This window comes from Gigantopelta aegis, chromosome 11, assembly GCF_016097555.1.
Source record: "Gigantopelta aegis isolate Gae_Host chromosome 11, Gae_host_genome, whole genome shotgun sequence".
NCBI classification, from domain to species: Eukaryota; Metazoa; Mollusca; class Gastropoda; order Neomphalida; family Peltospiridae; genus Gigantopelta; species Gigantopelta aegis.
Genome location: NC_054709.1, coordinates 4,291,815 through 4,315,863, shown reverse-complemented (window position 1 = coordinate 4,315,863; position 24,049 = coordinate 4,291,815). Strand labels below are relative to the sequence as shown.

Genomic DNA, 24,049 nt, shown 5'->3' with positions numbered 1-24,049 from the left:
GAACTACACTCGCCCATGTCTCGTATTAGGCTGGTTGAACGAGACTATGCGACGTCATACAATGTTTTGACAGAAGCGCAGTCAAGCTGCATGTAGAGTACCAGTCCAACGCTTGGAATAAAAAAAAAAGGATCGGTCTATGAGTCTGACTATGCGGTTGACCTAATATAAAAAAGGACAATAAAAACGATCGAATCGTTATTGTGTTTTGGTTAGTATGAATTAGAAACATAAATTATACAGTAAACATTATATATAAGTATTCGTGTATTCGGTTCAGCTAGTGACGAATACGAATGCAACTACGATACAGATCGCTGTTCGGTGCACCGAATATTCGAGTATATCGTTACACCCCTAGTACTGGGTTCAGACCCCAGTCGAGGCATGGGATTTTTAATCCAGATACCAACTCCAAACCCTGAGTGAGTGCTCCGCAAGGCTCAATGGGTAGGTGTAAACCACTTGCAACGACCAGTGATCCATAACTGGTTCAACAAAGGCCATGGTTTGTGCTATCCTGCCTGTGGGAAGCGCAAATAAAAGATCCCTTGCTGCCTGTCGTAAAAGAGTAGCCTATGTGGCGACAGCAGATTTTCTCTAAAAAAACAGTGTCAAAATGACCATATGTTTGACGTCCAATAGCCGATGATAAGATAAAAAATCAATGTGCTCTAGTGGCGTCGTTAAATAAAACAAACTTTACTTTTCCCTCCCACTTTTGAATAATTTACAGTATTAAATTGGAAAACAAAAGAATGCCCGAAGATATTGAGATGAAATTTGGTATATAGTTTTAATCATGTATTGTTACAGATCAAGTTTAACGTTCATGGCAATTTACCCATTTTTGATAGAGTTACGGCCGTTGAACTTAGAAGGTATAAAAAAAAAAAATCCAGACTTGTTTTTGCAATGCCTGAAAATATTGAGATGAAATATTTTATTTAATGTAGCTTTATCATGTACTGTTATAGATCAAGTTTAACTTTCATGGTGATTTGCCCATTTTTGGTCCTTGAATTTAGGAGATACGAAAATTTGTTGGGCCCGGTAGGTGACATGTTACTGCTTTTAATTAGCAGTACTCTCACAATGATTGTTTTGTGTTCTAGATATAAGTGATGTCGACAAGGTTCTGGCAGCTACACTGGTAGGGGACACGTTGTTGCTTTAGGGTGTATACTACCAAATCAAATCCCATAGACGACAATAGTAACATATGTGGCTAAAACTCCTACCTGCAGTGTATCAACCGACATAAACGCCACGGATATAAATACTACCACCCCTTACACTTAAAGTGTATCAGAAAAAGATGGGGGTCAAGCTGCTCGTTTCTGAGATAACAGGTAGCGTCTATGACTACCCTAGTTTCGCACAAAATTCGAGTACTTTTTTTTTTACAGGTACCCCATACATGTTTCAAGCACAAGGCTACTTGACACATTGGTACTAGATGAAATAAAATTGCAAATTTGTTTTACCCAGATGAAACTATTATTTTTTACAACCAACACACTCACATTTATAACCAATCACAGGACTTGTGGTGTTCACTTCTCTATCAAAAGTTGGGTGCACCTCGAACTTTGACCCAGCCGGAAGTTATTTGGTTTAGTACTACCTATACTGATAACATACATTTTTCAAAAAGTGTCCAGCTATGTGTCTTTTATGACAACCAGGATCTGGTGTATTCTGACATAAACTGACAACCTCACTGAAACTGTTGTTTCTACAGTGCAACCTAATATAATGTACACCTAAAAATGCATATATATTGCATATAGTTTTGTACAAATGCAATATGTCATATTAAACAACAAAATGTTTTAAAATTTAACTCCTGAAGATATTTACTTTCAGTTGGGTGTGTGTGTACTCAGGTATATATGTAGAGACAACAAAGATAGTCAGAGTACCTCTACCCCTTTAAAGAATTCCATTAAAACACATGTACTTGATTGACCCCTAGATTATGAAGACCGTAACAGGCAAGTCAAAGAAATATCAGTATTAAAAAAATACACTGTCTCAGGAAGGAAACACAAACATGACTGTACCTGTATGAAGTAATGACTTAATGTCCTGAACATTAGTGTTGGGAGGAAATCCTGTATGCTGGGTGTGGGTGTCTTAAAGTTATTTTATTTATAGCCTACTGTAGTTGGAGGTTTTAATAGTTGTGATATCTGGAATAATCATCCAGCTTTTACACATTTATTTTTGATTAATTACTGAAAAAAACTATTTTTAAATGACAAAATTACCTGAACATCTATTTTCTTGCATTATTTTCTAATCCGGATGAATACAATATGTACATTAGATGTATTCCTACAATCTGTAATCCAGCATTTTATTTAGCTAGTAACATTAGGTAATACAGCTTAAACAATAAAATAAATTATCAACTTAATCCAAGGCAGATAATCAAATCTGAAAACATTGGTTCTGAATCTAGTATAAACTCAAAATGCTTTTCATGAGAGCTAACTAAGTGATTATTAAAAAAAAAAAATGATCTGGAGATCTAACTATATGTTTAACAACCTTATTATTATGCACAAATAAGAACAGAAGGCACAATAGTGACAACAAATTTAATTATGTTTTTGGTAAAGTTTTTCTTCAAATTTACTTTAAATTTTGCATAAAACTACAAATTTGTCTAAAATATAACTTAGCACCCTATAAATATGTCAAAATGAAAATAAAAATCAACTTCTTTACAAATTTGAGTTTTCAGAATTTCATACATAAAAAATTAACAATGTTAATGGAAACTAAAGACATTAACCCACTATTGGCACATGCTATTTTTAATATAAAAATAAATTGCTATTAAAATCTTAGTTCAGGTTGCCTATATATAATACCATATTTAAGAGCAGTTGTATATGGCAAGTCAAATACCATGTAAAAAGAAATTATTAAAATCTTTACAGTATGAATTATAGGCCAAAACCAACTTTTCTTCAGTGCTAACTTTGATTCAAACTCCATTCAGAGCCATGTACAGAGATTATTGTCAAGGTCAAGGTCATTGTGAACTTGCATGATCGAGTGATGGCTAATTAATCAACCAGTATAGTTTAATTAAATAAAATGACAAAATCATAATATTTTTTATTATGCACTGAATATGTGCTATAGGGTGTATACTACCAAATCAAATCCCATAGACGACAATAGTAACATATGTGGCTAAAACTCCTACCTGCAACGTATCAACCGACATAAACGCCACAGATATAAATACTACCACCCCTTACACTTAAAGTATATCAGAAAAAAATGGGGGTCAAGCTGCTCGTTTCTGAGATAACGGGTAGCGTCTATGACTACCCTAGTTTGGCACAAAATTCGAGTACTTTTTTTTTTACAGGTACCCCATACATGTTTCAAGCACAAGGCTACTTGACACATTGGTACTAGATGAAATAAAATTGCACATTTTTGTTACCCAGATGAAACTATTATTTTTTACAACCAACACACTCACATTTATAACCAATCACAGGACTTGTGGTGTTCACTTCTCTATCAAAAGTTGGGTGCACCTCGAACTTTGACCCAGCCGGAAGTTATTTGGTTTAGTACTACCTTTAGCAGTACTCTCACAGTGATTGTTTTGTGTTCTAGATATTAGCGATGTCAACAAGGTTCTGGCCTCTGTACTGGTAGGGGACACGTTATTGCTTTAGCAGTACTCTCACAATGATTGTTTTGTTTTCCAGATATAAGTGATGTCGACAAGGTTCTGGCCGCTGCACTGTTAGAGGATGTCAATGATGACAAGGGCCAATCAGAACCTGGCAGTCAGTCACAGAGTCAGATAAAGGCTCCGCCAAAAACCGTGGAAACGAAGACAGGTTTGTTCTTTTCTTTTAGACCATACAGGACTACAGCAGTAAATTTTAAGAGGAAAATATTTTCGCTTGACAACAATGGCAGCACATCGCGGTCATTTTCAGGGATCGATAGCTGATTGTGACAGCTATTTTGATAATTTGACAATGTTCTGGGGAGCATGTTGCCCAAACACCACTACACATCTTGGGCCCTTAGCGAGCTCAGCTCATTTACCTTTCAGGGGTGTTGGAAGCGGTACGTTCTTTTTTGGCCCAGGAACGTTTTTTTTTCTCTTCCTATGGCACTCACATAGTATAGATCTTGCTTTCATGACTGTACCAACTTTTAATTGCTTCCAACACTCCTGCCTTTGACAAACTCAAATTTCCCTTTTTAGGATTTTGTACAGCATCGAAGCTGTCATTTGCTTTGTCGCCAAATGCAAATTTAACTTGAATTTGGTGAATATGTTTCGTTATTAATTTGTCATTTAGCTCATTTGAACATTGTATGCCCTTTTGTAGTCCACAGTGATTTTGGGCCATTGGTTAATTGAAACGATAATTCAAGGCTGAAAACTGTCAGGAAATAAGAGGTAATTGCCGCTCAAAAAACCACAATATGCTGTTGATAATCAGGCAAACAAGGAGCTGAAAGCATTGTACAGGTATTCATATTAACCTTGTAGATATTGCAGGCAAGATATCTGTACACTGTACACTGTATGCAGTGCATTCCCCAATTCATATTTCCCGCTGTTTTGCAACAACAGACTTTACACTGTATGCAGTGCATTCCCCAATTCATATTTCCCGCTGTTTTGCAACAACACACTGTACACTGTATGCAGTGCATTCCCCAATTCATATTTCCCGCTGTTTTGCAACAACACACTGTACACTGTATGCAGTGCATTCCCCAATTCATATTTCCTGCTGTTCGGCAACAACACACTGTACACTGTATACAGTGCATTCCCCAATTCATATTTCCCGCTGTTTTGCAACAACGCACTGTACACTGTATACAGTGCATTCCCCAATTCATATTTCCCGCTGTTTTGCAACAACACACTACACTGTATACAGTGCATTCCCCAATTCATATTTCCCGCTGTTTTGCAACAACACACTGTACACTGTTTACAGTGCATTCCCCAATTCATATTTCCTGCCGGTTTGCACCAACACTGTACACTGGATACAGTGCATTCCCCAATTCATATTTCCCACCGTTTTGCAACAACACACTGTACACTGTATACAGTGCATTCCCCAATTCATATTTCCTGTCGTTTTGCACCAACACACTGTAAACTGTATACAGTGCATTCTCTAATTCATATTTCCTGCCATTTTGCACACAGCACAGGGGATACATTAATTGAGAATTGGGAATTTTAACCCCATTGCGTGTAAATGAGCGTAACTTTATAAATTTTGTAAACAATTTTAAAACCAAATTAACTGATCTAAAATTCGTAATGATTAGAAAAATCCACGAAAACAAGTTGTTTAGAACCACTTCTTTATTTCTAGAATTTGTTTCCAGGCTTAAATGAAATTGCTTTCCCATTCTACAAAATGAATTTTGACCCTTTAAATTTGCCAATTTGCTAATAAGTTTTGATGGTCCCACTTAAAGCCTACAATGCATGTTTGGAACCAGAAGATTTGTATCTGAAATACCCATTGTACATGTAAATAATTTTTTGGAGACATGTGATTGGTTGCTCCATGGTGATGACGCAGTTGCCACAGCCATATCATCCAATGAAATAAGCATAACTGAAATTGATTACTCTATGACATGTAAGTTTACCTGAAACTGATTGTTCTGTGTTGCATTAGAAAGAAAGAAAGAAATGTTTTATTTAACGATGCACTCTACACATTTTATTTACGGCTATATGGTGTCAGACATATGGTTAAGGACCACACAGATATTGAGGGAGGAAACTCGCTGTCACCACTTCATGGGCTACTACTCTTTTCAATTAGCAGCAAGGGATCTTTTATATGCACCATTCCACAGACAGGATAACACATACCACAGCCTTTGATATACCAGTTGTGTTGCATCAGATAACTGCAAGTATCAATACCATAAATGGGTTTTACATGTAGTTAAAAAGACTTTGAAATTTACTTTAAATCTGGGGCTTTCTTTTTAGGATATGTGAAAATAGAATACTACATTTGTGTCTACCAGAATCCATTAATCTTGCAACTTATTTAATAATGTACCCAGCTCTCTTTCACTTGTTAGATCAGGGAACATATTTTGTTTTCAAAATTTTAATTATAGCGACATTTCTGGTTAAGTGAAAATTGATTAGCGACTACTGTTTAATGTTTCACAATAGTGTAGCGATGTTTGAAATATGCATAGAAAATCGCGGACGCGATACTGAACAGAATGTTCCCTCTCATGTAGTATTCTCCATATTCAGGCCCATCAGTTTGTAGTCTGTTGGTCTCCTGGTAATAATTCCAGGTGAGAATTTTCAAATAAGAGCAGTTCCACGCAACTAATAATGGCAGGGCTTCTAGATTATGGTAGCCCCACTCCCATGGCTAGTGACATTCAGTGTTGGGCTAGTAAATAACTACTATTGCCATGCCAGACAGAGCTTCTAGATTATGGTAGCCCCACTCCCATGGCTAGTGATATTCAGTGTTGGGCTAGTAAATAACTACTGTTGCCATGCCAGACAGGGCTTCTAGATTATGGTAGCCCCACTCCCATGGCTAGTGATATTCAGTGTTGGGCTAGTAAATAACTACTGTTGCCATGCCAGACAGGGCTTCTAGATTATGGTAGCCCCACTCCCATGGCTAGTGATATTCGGTGTTGGGCTAGTAAATAACTACTATTGTCATGCCAGACGGGGCTTCTAGATTATGGTAGCCCCACTCCCATGGCTAGTGATATTCAGTGTTGGGCTAGTAAATAACTACTATTGCCATGCCAGACAGGGCTTCTAGATTATGGTAGCCCCACTCCCATGGCTAGTGATATTCAGTGTTGGGCTAGTAAATAACTACTATTGCCATGCCAGACAGGGCTTCTAGATTATGGTAGCCCCACTCCCATGGCTAGTGATATTCAGTGTTGGGCTAGTAAATAACTACTGTTGCCATGCCAGACAGGGCTTCTAGATTATGGTAGCCCCACTCCCATGGCTAGTGATATTCAATGTTGGGCTAGTAAATAACTACTGTTGCCATGCCAGACAGGGCTTCTAGATTATGGTAGCCCCACTCCCATGGCTAGTGATATTCAATGTTGGGCTAGTAAATAACTACTATTGCCATGCCAGACAGGGCTTCTAGATTATGGTAGCCCCACTCCCATGGCTAGTGACATTCAGTGTTGGGCTAGTAAATAACTACTATTGCCATGCCAGACAGGGCTTCTAGATTATGGTAGCCCCACTCCCATGACTAGTGACATTCAGTGTTGGGCTAGTAAATAACTACTATTGCCATGCCAGACAGGGCTTCTAGATTATGGTAGCCCCACTCCCATGGCTAGTGCCATTCAGTGTTGGGCTAGTAAATAACTACTATTGCCATGCCAGACTGGGCTTCTAGATTATAATAGCCCCACTCCCATGGCTAGTGACATTCAGTGTTGGGCTAGTAAATAACTACTATTGCCATGCCAGACAGGGCTTCTAGATTATGGTAGCCCCACTCCCATGGCTAGTGACATTCAGTGTTGGGCTAGTAAATAACTACTATTGCCATGCCAGACAGGGCTTCTAGATTATGGTAGCCCCACTCCCATGGCTAGTGACATTCAGTGTTGGGCTAGTAAATAACTACTATTGCCATGCCAGACAGGGCTTCTAGATTATGGTAGCCCCACTCCCATGGCTAGTGACATTCAGTGTTGGGCTAGTAAATAACTACTATTGCCATGCCAGACAGGGCTTCTAGATTATGGTAGCCCCACTCCCATGGCTAGTGACATTCAGTGTTGGGCTAGTAAATAACTACTATTGCCATGCCAGACAGGGCTTCTAGATTATGGTAGCCCCACTCCCATGGCTAGTGACATTCAGTGTTGGGCTAGTAAATAACTACTATTGCCATGCCAGACAGGGCTTCTAGATTATGGTAGCCCCACTCCCATGGCTAGTGATATTCAAAGTTGGGCTGGTAAATAACTACTATTGCCATGCCAGACAGGGCTTCTAGATTATGGTAGCCCCACTCCCATGGCTAGTGCCATTCAGTGTTGGGCTAGTAAATAACTACTATTGCCATGCCAGACTGGGCTTCTAGATTATAATAGCCCCACTCCCATGGCTAGTGACATTCAGTGTTGGGCTAGTAAATAACTACTATTGCCATGCCAGACAGGGCTTCTAGATTATGGTAGCCCCACTCCCATGGCTAGTGACATTCAGTGTTGGGCTAGTAAATAACTACTATTGCCATGCCAGACAGGGCTTCTAGATTATGGTAGCCCCACTCCCATGGCTAGTGACATTCAGTGTTGGGCTAGTAAATAACTACTATTGCCATGCCAGACAGGGCTTCTAGATTATGGTAGCCCCACTCCCATGGCTAGTGACATTCAGTGTTGGGCTAGTAAATAACTACTATTGCCATGCCAGACAGGGCTTCTAGATTATGGTAGCCCCACTCCCATGGCTAGTGACATTCAGTGTTGGGCTAGTAAATAACTACTATTGCCATGCCAGACAGGGCTTCTAGATTATGGTAGCCCCACTCACATGGCTAGTGACATTCAGTGTTGGGCTAGTAAATAACTACTGTTGCCATGCCAGACAGGGCTTCTAGATTATGGTAGCCCCACTCCCATGGCTAGTGACATTCAGTGTTGGGCTAGTAAATAACTACTGTTGCCATGCCTGACAGGGCTTCTAGATTATGGTAGCCCCATTCCCATGGCTAGTGATATTCAATGTTGGGCTAATAAATAACTACTGTTGCCATGCCTGACAGGGCTTCTAGATTATGGTAGCCCCACTCCCATGGCTAGTGATGTTCAATGTTGGGCTAGTAAATAACTGCTATTGCCATGTTCGATAAGGTTTCTAGATTATGGTAGCCCCAGTCCCATGGCTAGTGATATTCAGTGTTGGCCTAGTAAATAACTACTATTGCCATGCCCGACAGGGCTTCTAGATTATGGTAGCTCCACTCCCATGGCTTGTGATATATAATGTTGGGCTAGTAAATAACTACTATTGTCATGCTTGACATGGCTTCTAGATTATGGTAGCCCCACTCCCATGGCTAGTGATATTCAGTGTTGGGCTAGTAAATAACTACTATTGCCATGCCAGACAGGGCTTCTAGATTAAGGTAACTCCACTTCCATGGCTAGTGATATTCAGTATTGGCCTAGTAAATAACTACTATTGCCATGCCCAACAGGGCTTCTAGATTATGGTAGCCCCACTCCCATGACTAGTGATATTCAGTGTTGGGCTAGTAAAAAAGTACTATTGCCATGCCCAACAGGGCTTCTAGATTATGGTAGCCCCACTCCCATGGCTAGTGATATTCAATGTTGGGCTAGTAAAAAACTACTATTGCCATGCCTGACAGGGCTTCTAGATTATGGTAGCCCCACTTCCATGGCTAGTGATATTCAGTGTTGGGCTAGTAAAAACTACTATTGCCATGCCCAACAGGGCTTCTAGATTATGGTAGCCCCACTCCCATGGCTAGTGATATTCAATGTTGGGCTAGTAAAAAACTACTATTGCCATGCCCGACAGGGCTTCTAGATTATGGTAGCCCCACTTCCATGGCTAGTGATATTCAATGTTGGGCTAGTAAATAACTACTGTTGCCATGCCAGACAGGGCTTCTAGATTATGGTAGCCCCACTCCCATGGCTAGTGATATTCAAAGTTGGGCTGGTAAATAACTACTATTGCCATGCCAGACAGGGCTTCTAGATTATGGTAGCCCCACTCCCATGGCTAGTGCCATTCAGTGTTGGGCTAGTAAATAACTACTATTGCCATGCCAGACTGGGCTTCTAGATTATAATAGCCCCACTCCCATGGCTAGTGACATTCAGTGTTGGGCTAGTAAATAACTACTATTGCCATGCCAGACAGGGCTTCTAGATTATGGTAGCCCCACTCCCATGGCTAGTGACATTCAGTGTTGGGCTAGTAAATAACTACTATTGCCATGCCAGACAGGGCTTCTAGATTATGGTAGCCCCACTCCCATGGCTAGTGACATTCAGTGTTGGGCTAGTAAATAACTACTATTGCCATGCCAGACAGGGCTTCTAGATTATGGTAGCCCCACTCCCATGGCTAGTGACATTCAGTGTTGGGCTAGTAAATAACTACTATTGCCATGCCAGACAGGGCTTCTAGATTATGGTAGCCCCACTCCCATGGCTAGTGACATTCAGTGTTGGGCTAGTAAATAACTACTATTGCCATGCCAGACAGGGCTTCTAGATTATGGTAGCCCCACTCCCATGGCTAGTGACATTCAGTGTTGGGCTAGTAAATAACTACTATTGCCATGCCAGACAGGGCTTCTAGATTATGGTAGCCCCACTCCCATGGCTAGTGACATTCAGTGTTGGGCTAGTAAATAACTACTATTGCCATGCCAGACAGGGCTTCTAGATTATGGTAGCCCCACTCCCATGGCTAGTGACATTCAGTGTTGGGCTAGTAAATAACTACTATTGCCATGCCAGACAGGGCTTCTAGATTATGGTAGCCCCACTCCCATGGCTAGTGACATTCAGTGTTGGGCTAGTAAATAACTACTATTGCCATGCCAGACAGGGCTTCTAGATTATGGTAGCCCCACTCCCATGGCTAGTGACATTCAGTGTTGGGCTAGTAAATAACTACTGTTGCCATGCCTGACAGGGCTTCTAGATTATGGTAGCCCCATTCCCATGGCTAGTGATATTCAATGTTGGGCTAATAAATAACTACTGTTGCCATGCCTGACAGGGCTTCTAGATTATGGTAGCCCCACTCCCATGGCTAGTGATGTTCAATGTTGGGCTAGTAAATAACTGCTATTGCCATGTTCGATAAGGTTTCTAGATTATGGTAGCCCCAGTCCCATGGCTAGTGATATTCAGTGTTGGCCTAGTAAATAACTACTATTGCCATGCCCGACAGGGCTTCTAGATTATGGTAGCTCCACTTCCATGGCTTGTGATATATAATGTTGGGCTAGTAAATAACTACTATTGCCATGCTTGACATGGCTTCTAGATTATGGTAGCCCCACTCCCATGGCTAGTGATATTCAGTGTTGGGCTAGTAAATAACTACTATTGCCATGCCAGACAGGGCTTCTAGATTAAGGTAACTCCACTTCCATGGCTAGTGATATTCAGTATTGGCCTAGTAAATAACTACTATTGCCATGCCCAACAGGGCTTCTAGATTATGGTAGCCCCACTCCCATGACTAGTGATATTCAGTGTTGGGCTAGTAAAAAAGTACTATTGCCATGCCCAACAGGGCTTCTAGATTATGGTAGCCCCACTCCCATGGCTAGTGATATTCAATGTTGGGCTAGTAAAAAACTACTATTGCCATGCCTGACAGGGCTTCTAGATTATGGTAGCCCCACTTCCATGGCTAGTGATATTCAGTGTTGGGCTAGTAAAAACTACTATTGCCATGCCCAACAGGGCTTCTAGATTATGGTAGCCCCACTCCCATGGCTAGTGATATTCAATGTTGGGCTAGTAAAAAACTACTATTGCCATGCCCGACAGGGCTTCTAGATTATGGTAGCCCCACTTCCATGGCTAGTGATATTCAGTGTTGGGCTAGTAAATAACTACTATTGCCATGTCTAACGGGGCTTCTAGATTATGGTAGCCCAACTCCCATGGCTAGTGATATTCAATGTTGGGCTAGTAAATAACTACTATTGCCATGCCCGACAGGGCTTCTAGATTATGGTAGCCCCACTCCCATGGCTAGTGATATTCAATGTTGGTCTAGTAAATAACTACTGTAGCCACGGCTGATGGCTAATGATAGAGAAGTCTGTGTAGTGGCCTTACATGCGCCTACCCATTGAGTTGTCAAATTCGCTCTGGGTAGGAGCTAGTACTGGGCTGTGAACCCAGTACCTACCAGCCTTATGTCTGATGGCTTAACCACAACACCACCGAGGCCGGTACCAGGCTGTGAACCCAGTGCCTACCAGCCTTATGTCTGATGGCTTTAACCACGACACCACCGAGGCCGGTACCGGGCTGTGAACCCTGTACCTACCAGCCTTATGTATGATGGCTTAACCACGACACCACCGAGGCCGGTACCGGGCTGTGAACCCTGTACCTACCAGCCGTATATCTGATGGCTTAACCACAACACCACCGAGGCCAGTACCGGGCTGTGAGCCCTGTACCTACCAGCCTTATATCTGATGGCTTAACCACAACACCACCGAGGCCGGTACCGGGCTGTGAACCCAGTACCTACCAGCCTTATGTCTGATGGCTTAACCACGACACGACCGAGGCCGGTACCTGGCTGCGAACCCAGTACCTACCAGCCTTATGTCCAATGTCTTAACCACGACACTGCCAAGGCCATTTGTGTCTGTATGAATTTTGTAATTTGAGGTTCGTTTTGAACAACACAAAATGCATTAATTATTTTCCCCCGGTTTACAGAAAATAAACACTTTGGGACTGAAGTTTTCATCCTGTGTTCAGGTCAGGTCAGGTCAGGTCATAGGGTTTTACGTGCACATTCAGAACAAGCTGTTGTAGCACATGCCTGTCGTGGGCGCAAGAGCCGGCCTTGGCCATCTCCTCCGTCCATGACAGGAAAGGTGGTGGGGATGAGAGAGGAGGGACCGCCTGCACTGGCAGGTGCAAGGGAGTGCCAGCAGCCCGTCTGAATCGGTAGCAGGCGGGTGGGTGGTGGTGGTGCTATGAAATTTTGAATGGAGCCGTTAATGCCAAAGAGAAAGGGTGTGCAATTTTGAGGAAATTTGGCGCAGTTTTTGAACGGTCGGTCAAGCTAATATAGGTTTTGATATTAGTGAGTCGAGAGTAGCTCATTAATTAGACCTCTATGATGCTGGGTGTCTCCCTAGGTTGCCTGTAGGGCCCTTATAAAGGGCCTGACCACTTCTGGTCGTGGCATGACAACCCAGGGAAGACTCGTGCAATTGTGTGGACACCGGTAGGCAAGGCAGTTGTTCCGGGGGTTCCCAACGTTGTTGTTGTTCTTGTGGCGGTTGTTTTGATCCTTTCCCGTGTCACCAAGTACAGTACCATCCTGTGTTCAGTGCAGTTTTCTGTTTATAGAGAGGTAAATATTAGTGTTAAAGGAATGCTAAAGCAAGGCTTTTGGACCGGTATGCATATTCAACGATACATAATGCACATTATTGCTTAATATCAACAAGGATAATCGTATAGTTAATTACTAAAATGGTTAAATGTAAAGGCTATTATATATAACGGGCGCAGCCATTTTGTACCATCCCAGTGAATACGCCCTCTGGCAAGATGGTGGTTACTTAATACCAAACGTGTCACGTCAGGAATTAGTCTTCGAACTGAAGAAACAAAACACACCTGATTTTTGCGGATGCATCGCAATGTTCTGTATTAATATCCATCCCAGTAACACAGCAATGTGTATATGTGGTTTGTTTTTCAATACAAAATAAACCACCATTGTCAAAGTGTTGAAATAACTGTATTATGTTTTGTATATAAATTAACCCACGTACTGAAATAATAGTAGGAGTGTTTTCTTAGTTAATTGGTCTTTTCTTTCTGTGGACTGTACCTGTGGTTCTTGATTGGCAGGTGTATATTTAGACTGTTCCCAGACACTGTGTCTAGACACACTACAAAGATGTGCCTCTTTTATTAAGATCACAGGGTATTGTGTGATAATCTCAAATCGTAATGGACATTAAGCGCCGTCCTGCTTTATTACTGTAAGCAATTCTGTAAAACCCTTGATTAAGTAGACTTTCCCATCTAAAATCACAAAACTGACCAATTATGTAGTCCCAAAGAAAAGAAAATTATCACTTGGGTATCGTGAGTGGTAATTTTTTTTGCTTGAATGTGTCCTACAAATAGGTCTAATAATATGCATTTTTTCTTTGGATTTTTTAAAAGAAAAAAATACTGTAACTTCATTTCGTTCTATTGACGCAAATTGAAATATATTTAACTAAATAGTTTATTATACTATCAAGTCATTTTACAAGTCAGGTTGATGAAAGCGAAGCGCCTTGTCATAAATTAGAGTGTTTGTTTACACTGTGCATAGAGGCGTTGGACGGAGCTGACGTCACTTCGCCCAAGCTATACCACTGGATGTACAAAAACGAAACAAAACGGCTGCCCCCATTTAGCAGGAATAATCATGTTTTTTTATTAACTTTAAAATTACGCGTGTTTCATTTGTTAAAAATGTCAGTATGTGTTGGTGGTCTGGGTATGCATCTTTCCAACACATAAGGCTCTTGTTGGAGTTTAGTCTACCTTTAAGGAATACATGTACAAGTAGATCACGGGACCATGGAAAATGTCCAATTTGAGAGAATTCCGTTTTATAGAGTTGTCTGGTGTTGAGAGGTAATTTACTGTAGTTCTTATTCAAATAATATATCTTGTAATATTAAATATCTTGTTATTGTTAAAGTTATATGTTATTAAATTATATTTCTCATCCTAATCATTTGTTCATGTTATACAGTCAAAGGTCAATCTTCCATTGCTAATCGTAACTAAGGTAAAAGTAGTTCCGCCTCACAATAAGGTACACATGCATATCAATGAAACTTCATTTATAGTAGCATCTATGAACGTTTATCTGAATACCTGTATAAAACAAATAATTTAAACAATTGTTTATTTAAAACAAAATTTAATATAATATATATGTGTGTGTGTGTATATATGTGTGTGTATATATGTGTGTGTGTTTATGTGTGTGTATATATATATATATATATATATATATATATATATATATATATATATATATATATATATATATATATATATATATAAAGCAGTAGATTATTCCTGAATATTGCATCATAGATTATGTCTTTATTCACCAAATGGTAGGTGAGAATTAATTCTAATGGACCGTGGAATTTTTGTCTAATTAACTATTCTATAATGGATGAGGATTAAAGACTACACTTTTTTTAATTTCTCAAGTTTAAAAAAGTAGTCAATTGCCAGGGTTTCTGCCAGTGGGTAAAATGAATGAATGTTTAACAACACCCCAGCACGAAAAATACATCGGCTATTGGGTGTCAAACTATGGTAATGCAAACAAATAAAGTGATGATCAACATCAATATAAAAATTCAAGATTTAAATAAAAACACAATGTAAAGAACTGTGCAAAAATACAAATATCACAGATAGATACTGACTTTCACTCAAAATTTCAATTGTATCTCAAAGAAAACAAGGGGATTTGTGCTGTATTGGCCATTCTCAAAGAGAATGTTACACCCCTGCACCACAGTGAGGTTATAGCATGCGCAGGGGAGAGGGTAAAATGGGTATGGCACTATACCCAGATTTTTTTTTATTTTTAAAGTTAACCTTTTAACAAAATTAATTACTCTTATCATTGATATAATCATTAATGTATGATTTTCTTAACTCTAACCCTAAACGTAACCCATTTTCTTCCGGGGGGAAGCCCCCCACACCCGCTGTTGACTGTGGTTGCATTCAATTCCATATAGTGCCATTTCTTTCTGGTAGAAACACTGATTGCAGGTGTTTAGATCTTTGAACATTTTTCACTCCGTACATGTACATATATGGGTTAACTATGCTTTTGACGGTTACTCAGCCACACACTGATAATAACGTACTGTCAAAATATTATGTTTGCCGTTTTTAACCACAGGACTTCACAGTGTCCAGAAATATGCTCCTAACATTGGATGGAACGTCTTCAGCATGGCGAATGGAATTCCTCAAATTCTTCCCCTCTTGTTGTTCTCACCAAGGCTGCTGTGTTTATCTGCCATTTGTTTATCGTGTGGTGTCTGACAAGTTCACACATACCCAAGCTGTCAGTCTTGTCAGTTCTGGCGTTGATGACTCTGGGTATAGCCCCGCCCACCAGCAACCCGATAGGTCATCAATTACGCTAAGGCTCAAAACACACTGAAGCTGGGTCTGGTGAGTGTGGCCAAAAAAAATAGAAGTTTGTTTTAATTTAACGACATTCATTAATCATCAGCAATTAGATGTCGAGCATGTATGTAATTTTGACATACATGTATATAGTCTTTGAGAGGAAACCTGCTACATTTTTCCATTAGTAGCAAGGGATATTTTGTATGCACCATCCCACAGACTGGATAGCACATACCATGACCTTTAATATACCAGTCATGGTGTACTAGCTGGAACGAGAAATATAGCCCAATAGGTCCACTGACGAGGATCGACCTTAGACCGACCGCACATCAGCTGTGCCCTTTATGACTGGGCTAGGTCCTGCCCACCAAGTGTTTGCAAGGACACAGTGGTCTGGTGTATTTTGATGTCTGTATGCGTCTGAAACTGTTAGGTGTTATTAATATTCATCCTATAACTTACCCATGACATCCATGTCATAAACCCATGGGATCATTTAGGGTATTAACCCGGTTAATAATGACATGCAAGTTTGCTAGGTCTCTAGGTAATGTGTTGCTGTGGATGCGTCATTTGTTTACATGCCAAGAAGACCTGTGTACCTGAGCGTGACGTTTTCAAAGATTTAGTTCAAATGCGTGATGTCAAACTAATTTGTGTTGATCATGATGACATCATATTACGGATGGCGGGGATATGATTTACTAAAAATTGAATTAAAATGTCATTTTGGAAGTGTTATAGGATAAATAGAATTTGTTACTCATGTTTTTTAACATGAACAAATATCAATCTTGTCTAGTTAATCGGTATTAATACTGATTAACATAAACTCGGTTGATATTTTCCATATTAATAAATACTCATGACGAATCCTCTTTATATTAATTACATTTATATCTTTAGATATATTTTCTTGTACGCATACCAACAATAAATTATGAGAAGTTCAACAACAGTCACTTTTCGCACCTTTGTTTTCGCTTCATACATAATAAATATAACATACATGCATTGTACTGTGATTTCACTTGTCCATTATTCATAAAATGTACAATTTTGTAATCTCAAGATGCATTAGTAATGTTTAAAAAAAGAAATTCAACAGCAATTTCGCATTGGAATTTTTCCAGCTTTCTTAAAATGGAAACATCATGTATTTGGTTTATGGTTATTGTAAGGAGATGCAAAGTGACATCATTGGAATACCGACATCATTCAAATTCAAAATTGGCTATATTAATACAGTGCTTCACCACAGTAAAATAAAAACTGGTCTACTAACCTTGACCCCTTAAACATTCTATAACAAGAAGACAACACTGTTTACAGGTCAGTATGTTTTTATCATAATTCTGGACAAAATATTAAGTTTAAGTTTTAAAAGATGAAAGAAATAAAAAGTACCTTTTGTCAAATATATTGTTTAAAAAATAAATTACCATTTGATATGTTTTATTTATTGTGTACGAAGCTTTGTGACTGTCATTGACCTTAATATATTACCTTTTTAGTTGTTTGTTAACAAACATGAAAGAGTAAGATTCCAACACTCTGGCAGTGTAAAAATGCAGCACATGTTCTATGTCATCTGTTGCCAGATCTGTAGTTTGCAGACAGCACAGACGTGGTGTGTTTTGTCACATTCGATCTTGGCACAATATTTCAAGAGAACCGTTGTTCAGTTCGCGTGTCGGTTACACAACTTTAAAATCACGAGATCAGCCAGTAGGCCTACATGTAAGTTGCATGGTGAACAATTACATTCCAAAATTAAAAGTACCATATACATGTAGCAGTAATGAAAGAAAAAATCAGTTTGTTTTTGAATACATTTGAACCACCAATGTAGCACAGAACCGTATAGTTCAAGTGTTTTAGGATTAGGTAGGCCTAACTCATCGGTTACGAGAACTATATTCACAATACCGAACAATCGGTTACCTGAGTAAAATTCACGTGAACTGACTTCCGTTACCTAATTTTTTTTAATATTGTCCCCTGTTCGGTTAGTGCATTTCTTGTTCTACTGACTGGCCTCGGTGGTGTCGAGGCACACCATCGGTCTATAGGCTGGTAGGTACTGGGTTCGGATCCCAATCGAGGCATGGGATTTTTAATCCAGATACCGACTCCAAACCCTGAGTGAGTGCTCCGCAAGGCTCAATGGGTAGGTGTAAACCACTTGCACCAACCAGTGATCCATAACTGGTTCAACAAAGGCCATGGTTTGTGCTATCCTGCCTGTGGGAAGCGCAAATAAAAGATCCCTTGCTGCTAATTGGAAAGAGTAGCCCATGTAGTGGCGACAATGGGTTTCCTCTCTAAATTTGTGTGGTCCTTAACCATATGTCTGACGCCATATAACCATAAATAAAATGTGTTGAGTGCGTCATTAAATAAAACATTTCTTTCTTTCTTTCTTTCTTTCTTTCTTTCTTTCTTTCTTGTTCTACTAGTACCATACTTGCCAGACCCTGACCCAGACCCAGAACCAGAACCAGCCCCAGAACCAGTGTTAGTGTGTTTTGGGCCTTAGTCTTGTCACTGCCTTCATTACATTGTTGCATTTTACGCAGTTACCGACAGAATCCACTTCACCTTGCTTGGGGGTCTTATAATACTATGCTGTGCTTTAATGTAGTAAATCGATTTCACTGAAACAATATTGTTCATTACTGGTGTTGTTACAAGCTGGACCAATGTCATAGGATGAAAGTGACGGCGATGATTGTTTATTAATGTTGATATTGAACAGTAACAAGTAATATCTAGGTATTTTTCAAAACCAGACCCTTGGTAAACCGGAATTCCGTCAAAACCAGACATTCTACATAGTTCGTTTTCAAAAACCAGTACTGAAGTTAACCTCTCTAAACCAGATCCTTCCTAATACCGGATGTCTGTCTTGTTCGGGGGGGGGGGGGGGGGGGGGGGGGGAGGACATAATCCAGTGGTAAAGTGCTCGCTTAAAGCGCAGCCGCTCTGGGATCAATCCCAGTCAGTGGGCTCATTGGGATATTTCTTGTTCCAGCCAGTGCACCATGACTGGCATATCAGAGGCTGTGGTACGTCTGTGTGTGTGTGTGTGTGTGTGTGTGTGTCACTGTGTATGTGTGTTAAATTTAACCCTTGTTATTGGAGCAGTTGGGTGTTTCTTAACACAAAAACATAAATAGTGATAATCTCAAAGCTTTGAATGTCACAGACAGACCTGTGGGTTTTTGAGTGCAATAATATTTTTACCTACACGTTTCACATTTTACATGTAGGCATCATTTTGAACATTTGCACCAAATAGCATCTTATGAAATGGTACATTGTGTATATACAAAATTAATATACAGTTTATTACTAGCAGGTGAATTTCCTGTTAGTTGTGTAACCTTTGGGCAATTGTAAGTGCATCTGACCTTGTATTTATGTTGTTAAGTACACATATATATATATATATATATATATATATATATATATATATATATATATATATATATATACACACACAGTGTTGTTCTATTATTAGTTCCAGCCAGTTCTGTGTGCAAAATGGTAGGAAATATGAATTAGTGAATACACTGCATGTGGTGTATTCATGCATGAATACAGTGTATGTGTAGCAGTTGGTGAGATATCTCACCTTCAGAATCCTAAAGTTTTAAAGGGACGTTCCTGAGTTTGCTGCACTTTTCAAGATGTTATCGACTAACAGAGACTTTTTAACGATTGTAATTACATATCAAATATATTTTTCTGCATAACATAATTAGTGGCTGTATATTAAACATGTTTCTGATCGTTCTACTATTTTTACTAGATTAAATTTCATTTTATTTCCTAAAATATGTTTTTTATGTACCTATGAAATTATTTGAAGACAAAATCCAATTTGGGGTTCTTATAAATATTAAGATGACCAGAAACACATTGAATATACAGACACTGATATTCTAAACAAGAAAATATATTTAATATGTAAGTTTAATCGTAGAAATATTTTATTAGTCAGAAACATCTTACAATGCAGCAAACTCAGGAATGTCCCTTTAAGTATAAATACATGTACATAGGGCCTGCATTTGCCCTGCAATCATTATACACATGTATATACTGGCAAGATACGATGACTAGATAAATAGATATGTTCGGTCACCGACTACACATATAGGGCCGAATTTACAAAGCCCATTTTTCTTAATCGCAGGTGTTTAAGCATTGTAAATGTATGAAGATACAGACATGTACGACATAAACAGGTGTTTAAGCATTGTAAATGTATGAAGATACAGGCATGTACGACATAAACAGGTGTTTAAGCATTGTAAATGTATGAAGATACAGGCATGTATGACATAAACAGGTGTTTAAGCATTGTAAATGTATGAAGATACAGGCATGTACGACATAAACAGGTGTTTAAGCATTGTAAATGTATAAAGATACAGACATGTACGACATAAACAGGCCCATAGCTTTCTGGGATTTTGACGTCCGTTAGCCGATGATTAATAAATCAATGTGTTCTAGTGGTGTCCTTAAACTTTCTGGGACAGAATTACTTTTATGACAGTGTAAAGAAATGATGTGATGTTTTAATAGTAATATAATAAGATATTTATAGGATTATAAACTATATCACTTGAGTAAGAACTATTTTATTTTCGTGTATACATACATATAGGTATTTTAGGCGACAAGGCTGTCAAAAATAAATAAAAACCATTACACTTCTAACTATCAGGGGCGGGACATAGCCCAGTGTTAAAACGCTTGCTCGATGCGTGGTCGGTCTGGGATCGATCCCCGTTGGTGGCTATTTCTCGTTCCAGCCAGTGCACCACAACAGATATATCAAAGACTGTGGTATGTACTACCCTGTCTGTGGGATGGTGCATATAAAAGATCCCTTGTTGCTAATTGAAAAGAGTTGCCTATGAAGTGGAGACAGCGGGTTTCCTCTCTCAATATCTGTGTGGTCCTTAACCATATGTCAGATGCCATATAACCGTAAATAAAATGTGTTGAGTGCGTCGTTAAATAAAACATTTCTTTCTTTTTTCTAACTATCAATTGCAGTTTTGTTAACTCCCATGCTGTGACCACTGTTACTGATTGCTGTTGTGGGATGGTGCATACAAAAGATCCCTTGCTACTAATAGAAAAATGTAGCAGATTTCCTCTCTAAGATTATGTATCAAAATTACCAAATGTTTGACATCCAGTAGACCATGATTAATAAATCAATGTGCTCTAGTGCTGTTGTTAAACAAAAGTTAAAGTTTGTTTTGTTTAACGACACCACTAGAGCACATTGATTAATTAATCATCGGCTATTGGATATCAAACATTTGGTAATTCTGACTCATAGTCCACAGAAGAAATCAGCTACATGTTCTTAATGCAGCAAGGGATCTTTTATATGTACTTTCCCACAGACAGGATAGCACATACCACAGCCTTGGACCAGTTATGGTGCACTGGTTTGAACGACCGGTCTCAGTGGCGTCGTGGTAGGCCATCGGTCTACAGGCTGGTAGGTACTGGGTTCACATCCCAGTCGAGGCATGGGATTTTTAATCCAGATACCGACTCCAAACCCTGAGTGAGTGCTCCGCAAGGCTCAATGGGTAGGTGTAAACCACTTGCATCAACCAGTGATCCATAACTGGCTCAACAAAGGCCATGGTTTGTACTACCCTGTCTGTGGGATGGTGCATATAAAAGATCCCTTGTTGCTAATTGAAAAGAGTTGCCTATGTAGTGGCGACAGCGGGTTTCCTCTCAAAATCTGTGTGGTCCTTAACCATATGTCTGACGCCATATAACCGTAAATAAAATGTGTTGAGTGCGTCATTAAATAAAACATTTCTTTCTTTCTGGTTTGAACGAGACAAAACAATCATTTGAACAGATACTAGGTGGTTCGATCCTGCGACACAAACACCTCAAGCGAGTGCTCAACAAACTGACCTAAAACAAACTTTAACAGTTTTATATACTACTCAAAAGAATTTAAGGGTCAAAAATTTATAACCAAATAAGTTTCAGAGTGTATTAGATTGATGATGTAAACTACACCAAAAATTTAATTTATTGTTCCATATTTACAAAAAAACACAAATAAATGTCACTGTATACAAGAAAGTCACATGACATGCTGTCAAAGTTGAAGGTTGTCAAACATGGATTTTACACATTAGAACATTCGTTTAATAGTGTGTGAATCCACCCCTGGCGCGAATACACTCGACACATCGTTGCCTCGTGCTGTTGATCAGACGTCTGAAGAACTCTTGGGGAATGGCCTGCCACTCTGCCATAAGAAGTTGACCCAGATCATGAAGGTTGGCCGGAGGGGCATGGTTATCCCGAACTCTCCTGCCTAATTCATCCCAGGCGTGCTCTATTGGGGCCAAGTCAGGCGAATATGCTGGCCAATCCATCCTGGCGATACCTTGTTGTCTGAGAAAGTCCGTTACCACCCTGGCGCAGTGGGGTCTGGCATTGTCATCCTGCAGAACTGCCCCGCCGCCAATCTGCTGAAGGCCTGGGAGAACCAACGGCCGGATAATCTCATTCAGATAGCGGATTCCATTCAGATTGCCATCCACCACATAGAGGGGGGTCCTGTGGTGGATAGAGATGCTGCCCCACACCATGATGCTGCCACCACCGAACCGGTGACGTTGTCTAACGTTAACATCAGCGAAGCGCTCCCCAGGACGTCTGTAGACACGAACCCGACCGTCGTTGAACTGGAGACTAAACCTGGACTCGTCAGTGAACATCACTTGACCCCACTGAACACGTTGCCACCGCAGATGAAGCGTGCACCAGTGACGTCTGGCCGTTCTGTGACGTGGTAGGAGTGGTGGTCGAACAGCCTGGTGACGGCAGCGTAGATTATTGGCTCTCAGACGATTGCGTATGGTTTGATCAGACACTCGAGTTCCAGTCGCAGTCCGCAGATTGTCACGTAATCGGCGTGCAGTGGTTGTGCGTTGACGTAGAGCAATATTGGTGATGTAGTGGTCCTCTCTATTTGTAGTGCTTCGAGGTCTTCCCGAACGTGGACGATTTCGAACATAATTCGTTGCTTGGATACCGTTGCCACAGTCGGCCAACGACACTCTGACTGACACCAAGTCTCAGAGCAACATTTCTTTGCGTATTGCCATCCTGAAGCCAAGCAATAGCCCTTCCTCGATCTTCGATAGTCAGTTGACGTCGTACCATTGTCGAATTTGGAGTGTGCACCGTACACGAAAGCAATTATACGGAAATTCAGCATTGGGAACATGGAATACACGTGCAAAGCGTGCAAATGAAGCGCTTTGTGAAAAAGCAAGTTATGGGCACTTAGCAGACTTTTCGCTTTCGCCCTAATTTACGTGCAAATGTAAGCATGTTTTCGCCATTAGAACTAGTCAACAGTGTCAATGACAGTGGATTTTAATTCATTTATGGGTTGCTTAGACCCACTTTCGTCAAAATGGAACAGTACCATGCGTGACATTATGGTCTAGCTAATATAATTGACATTCAGAAAATAATGTCGAAAATATCGTCTGACCCTTAAATTCTTTTGAGTAGTATATATGCATGGTTTACATGTACACACAAACAGCTTGCATGGATTAATTAACGGTGCTGCAGATGGAATGTACTGGTGTGTACGAGTATTTAAATATCTCGCTGAAATGTCAACACATTACCAGGTTAATCCAGATTACAAACATCATGCATATATGTATGTATACCAACCAGTACATGTATGTTGTGAATTGTGTGTAGATTATTTAATGAATCAATACTGAAAGAACAATGAAACTTGGTTTGTATTTGCCTCTATGAATGAAGATTTAGAATTTTTGGCTTTTGTTTTTATTTATATTTTTGATTGTTATTATTTTATTATTTATTTTGTTTACATATAAAGTGGATTAATCCTAAGTGTAACGTCACAGATTATGTATTATGTATTTATTTATCAAACTACGGGGTAGTTAACTTCATGGTAGGTGAGACAATTTAATTTGATGGA

At 39.7% G+C, this 24,049-nt stretch overlaps 1 protein-coding gene across 1 annotated transcript in view; it reads left to right on the top strand.

Annotated features, from left to right (window-relative positions):
• LOC121385321 (protein OS-9-like) overlaps positions 1–24,049 on the top strand; it is a 65,323-nt gene that overhangs the window by 25,777 nt on the left and 15,497 nt on the right. Inside the window, exon 14 of the mRNA XM_041515954.1 lies at positions 3,744–3,878. Within this exon, the coding sequence (XP_041371888.1) occupies positions 3,744–3,878 (135 nt within the window). The remainder of the gene's footprint in view (positions 1–3,743; positions 3,879–24,049) is intronic.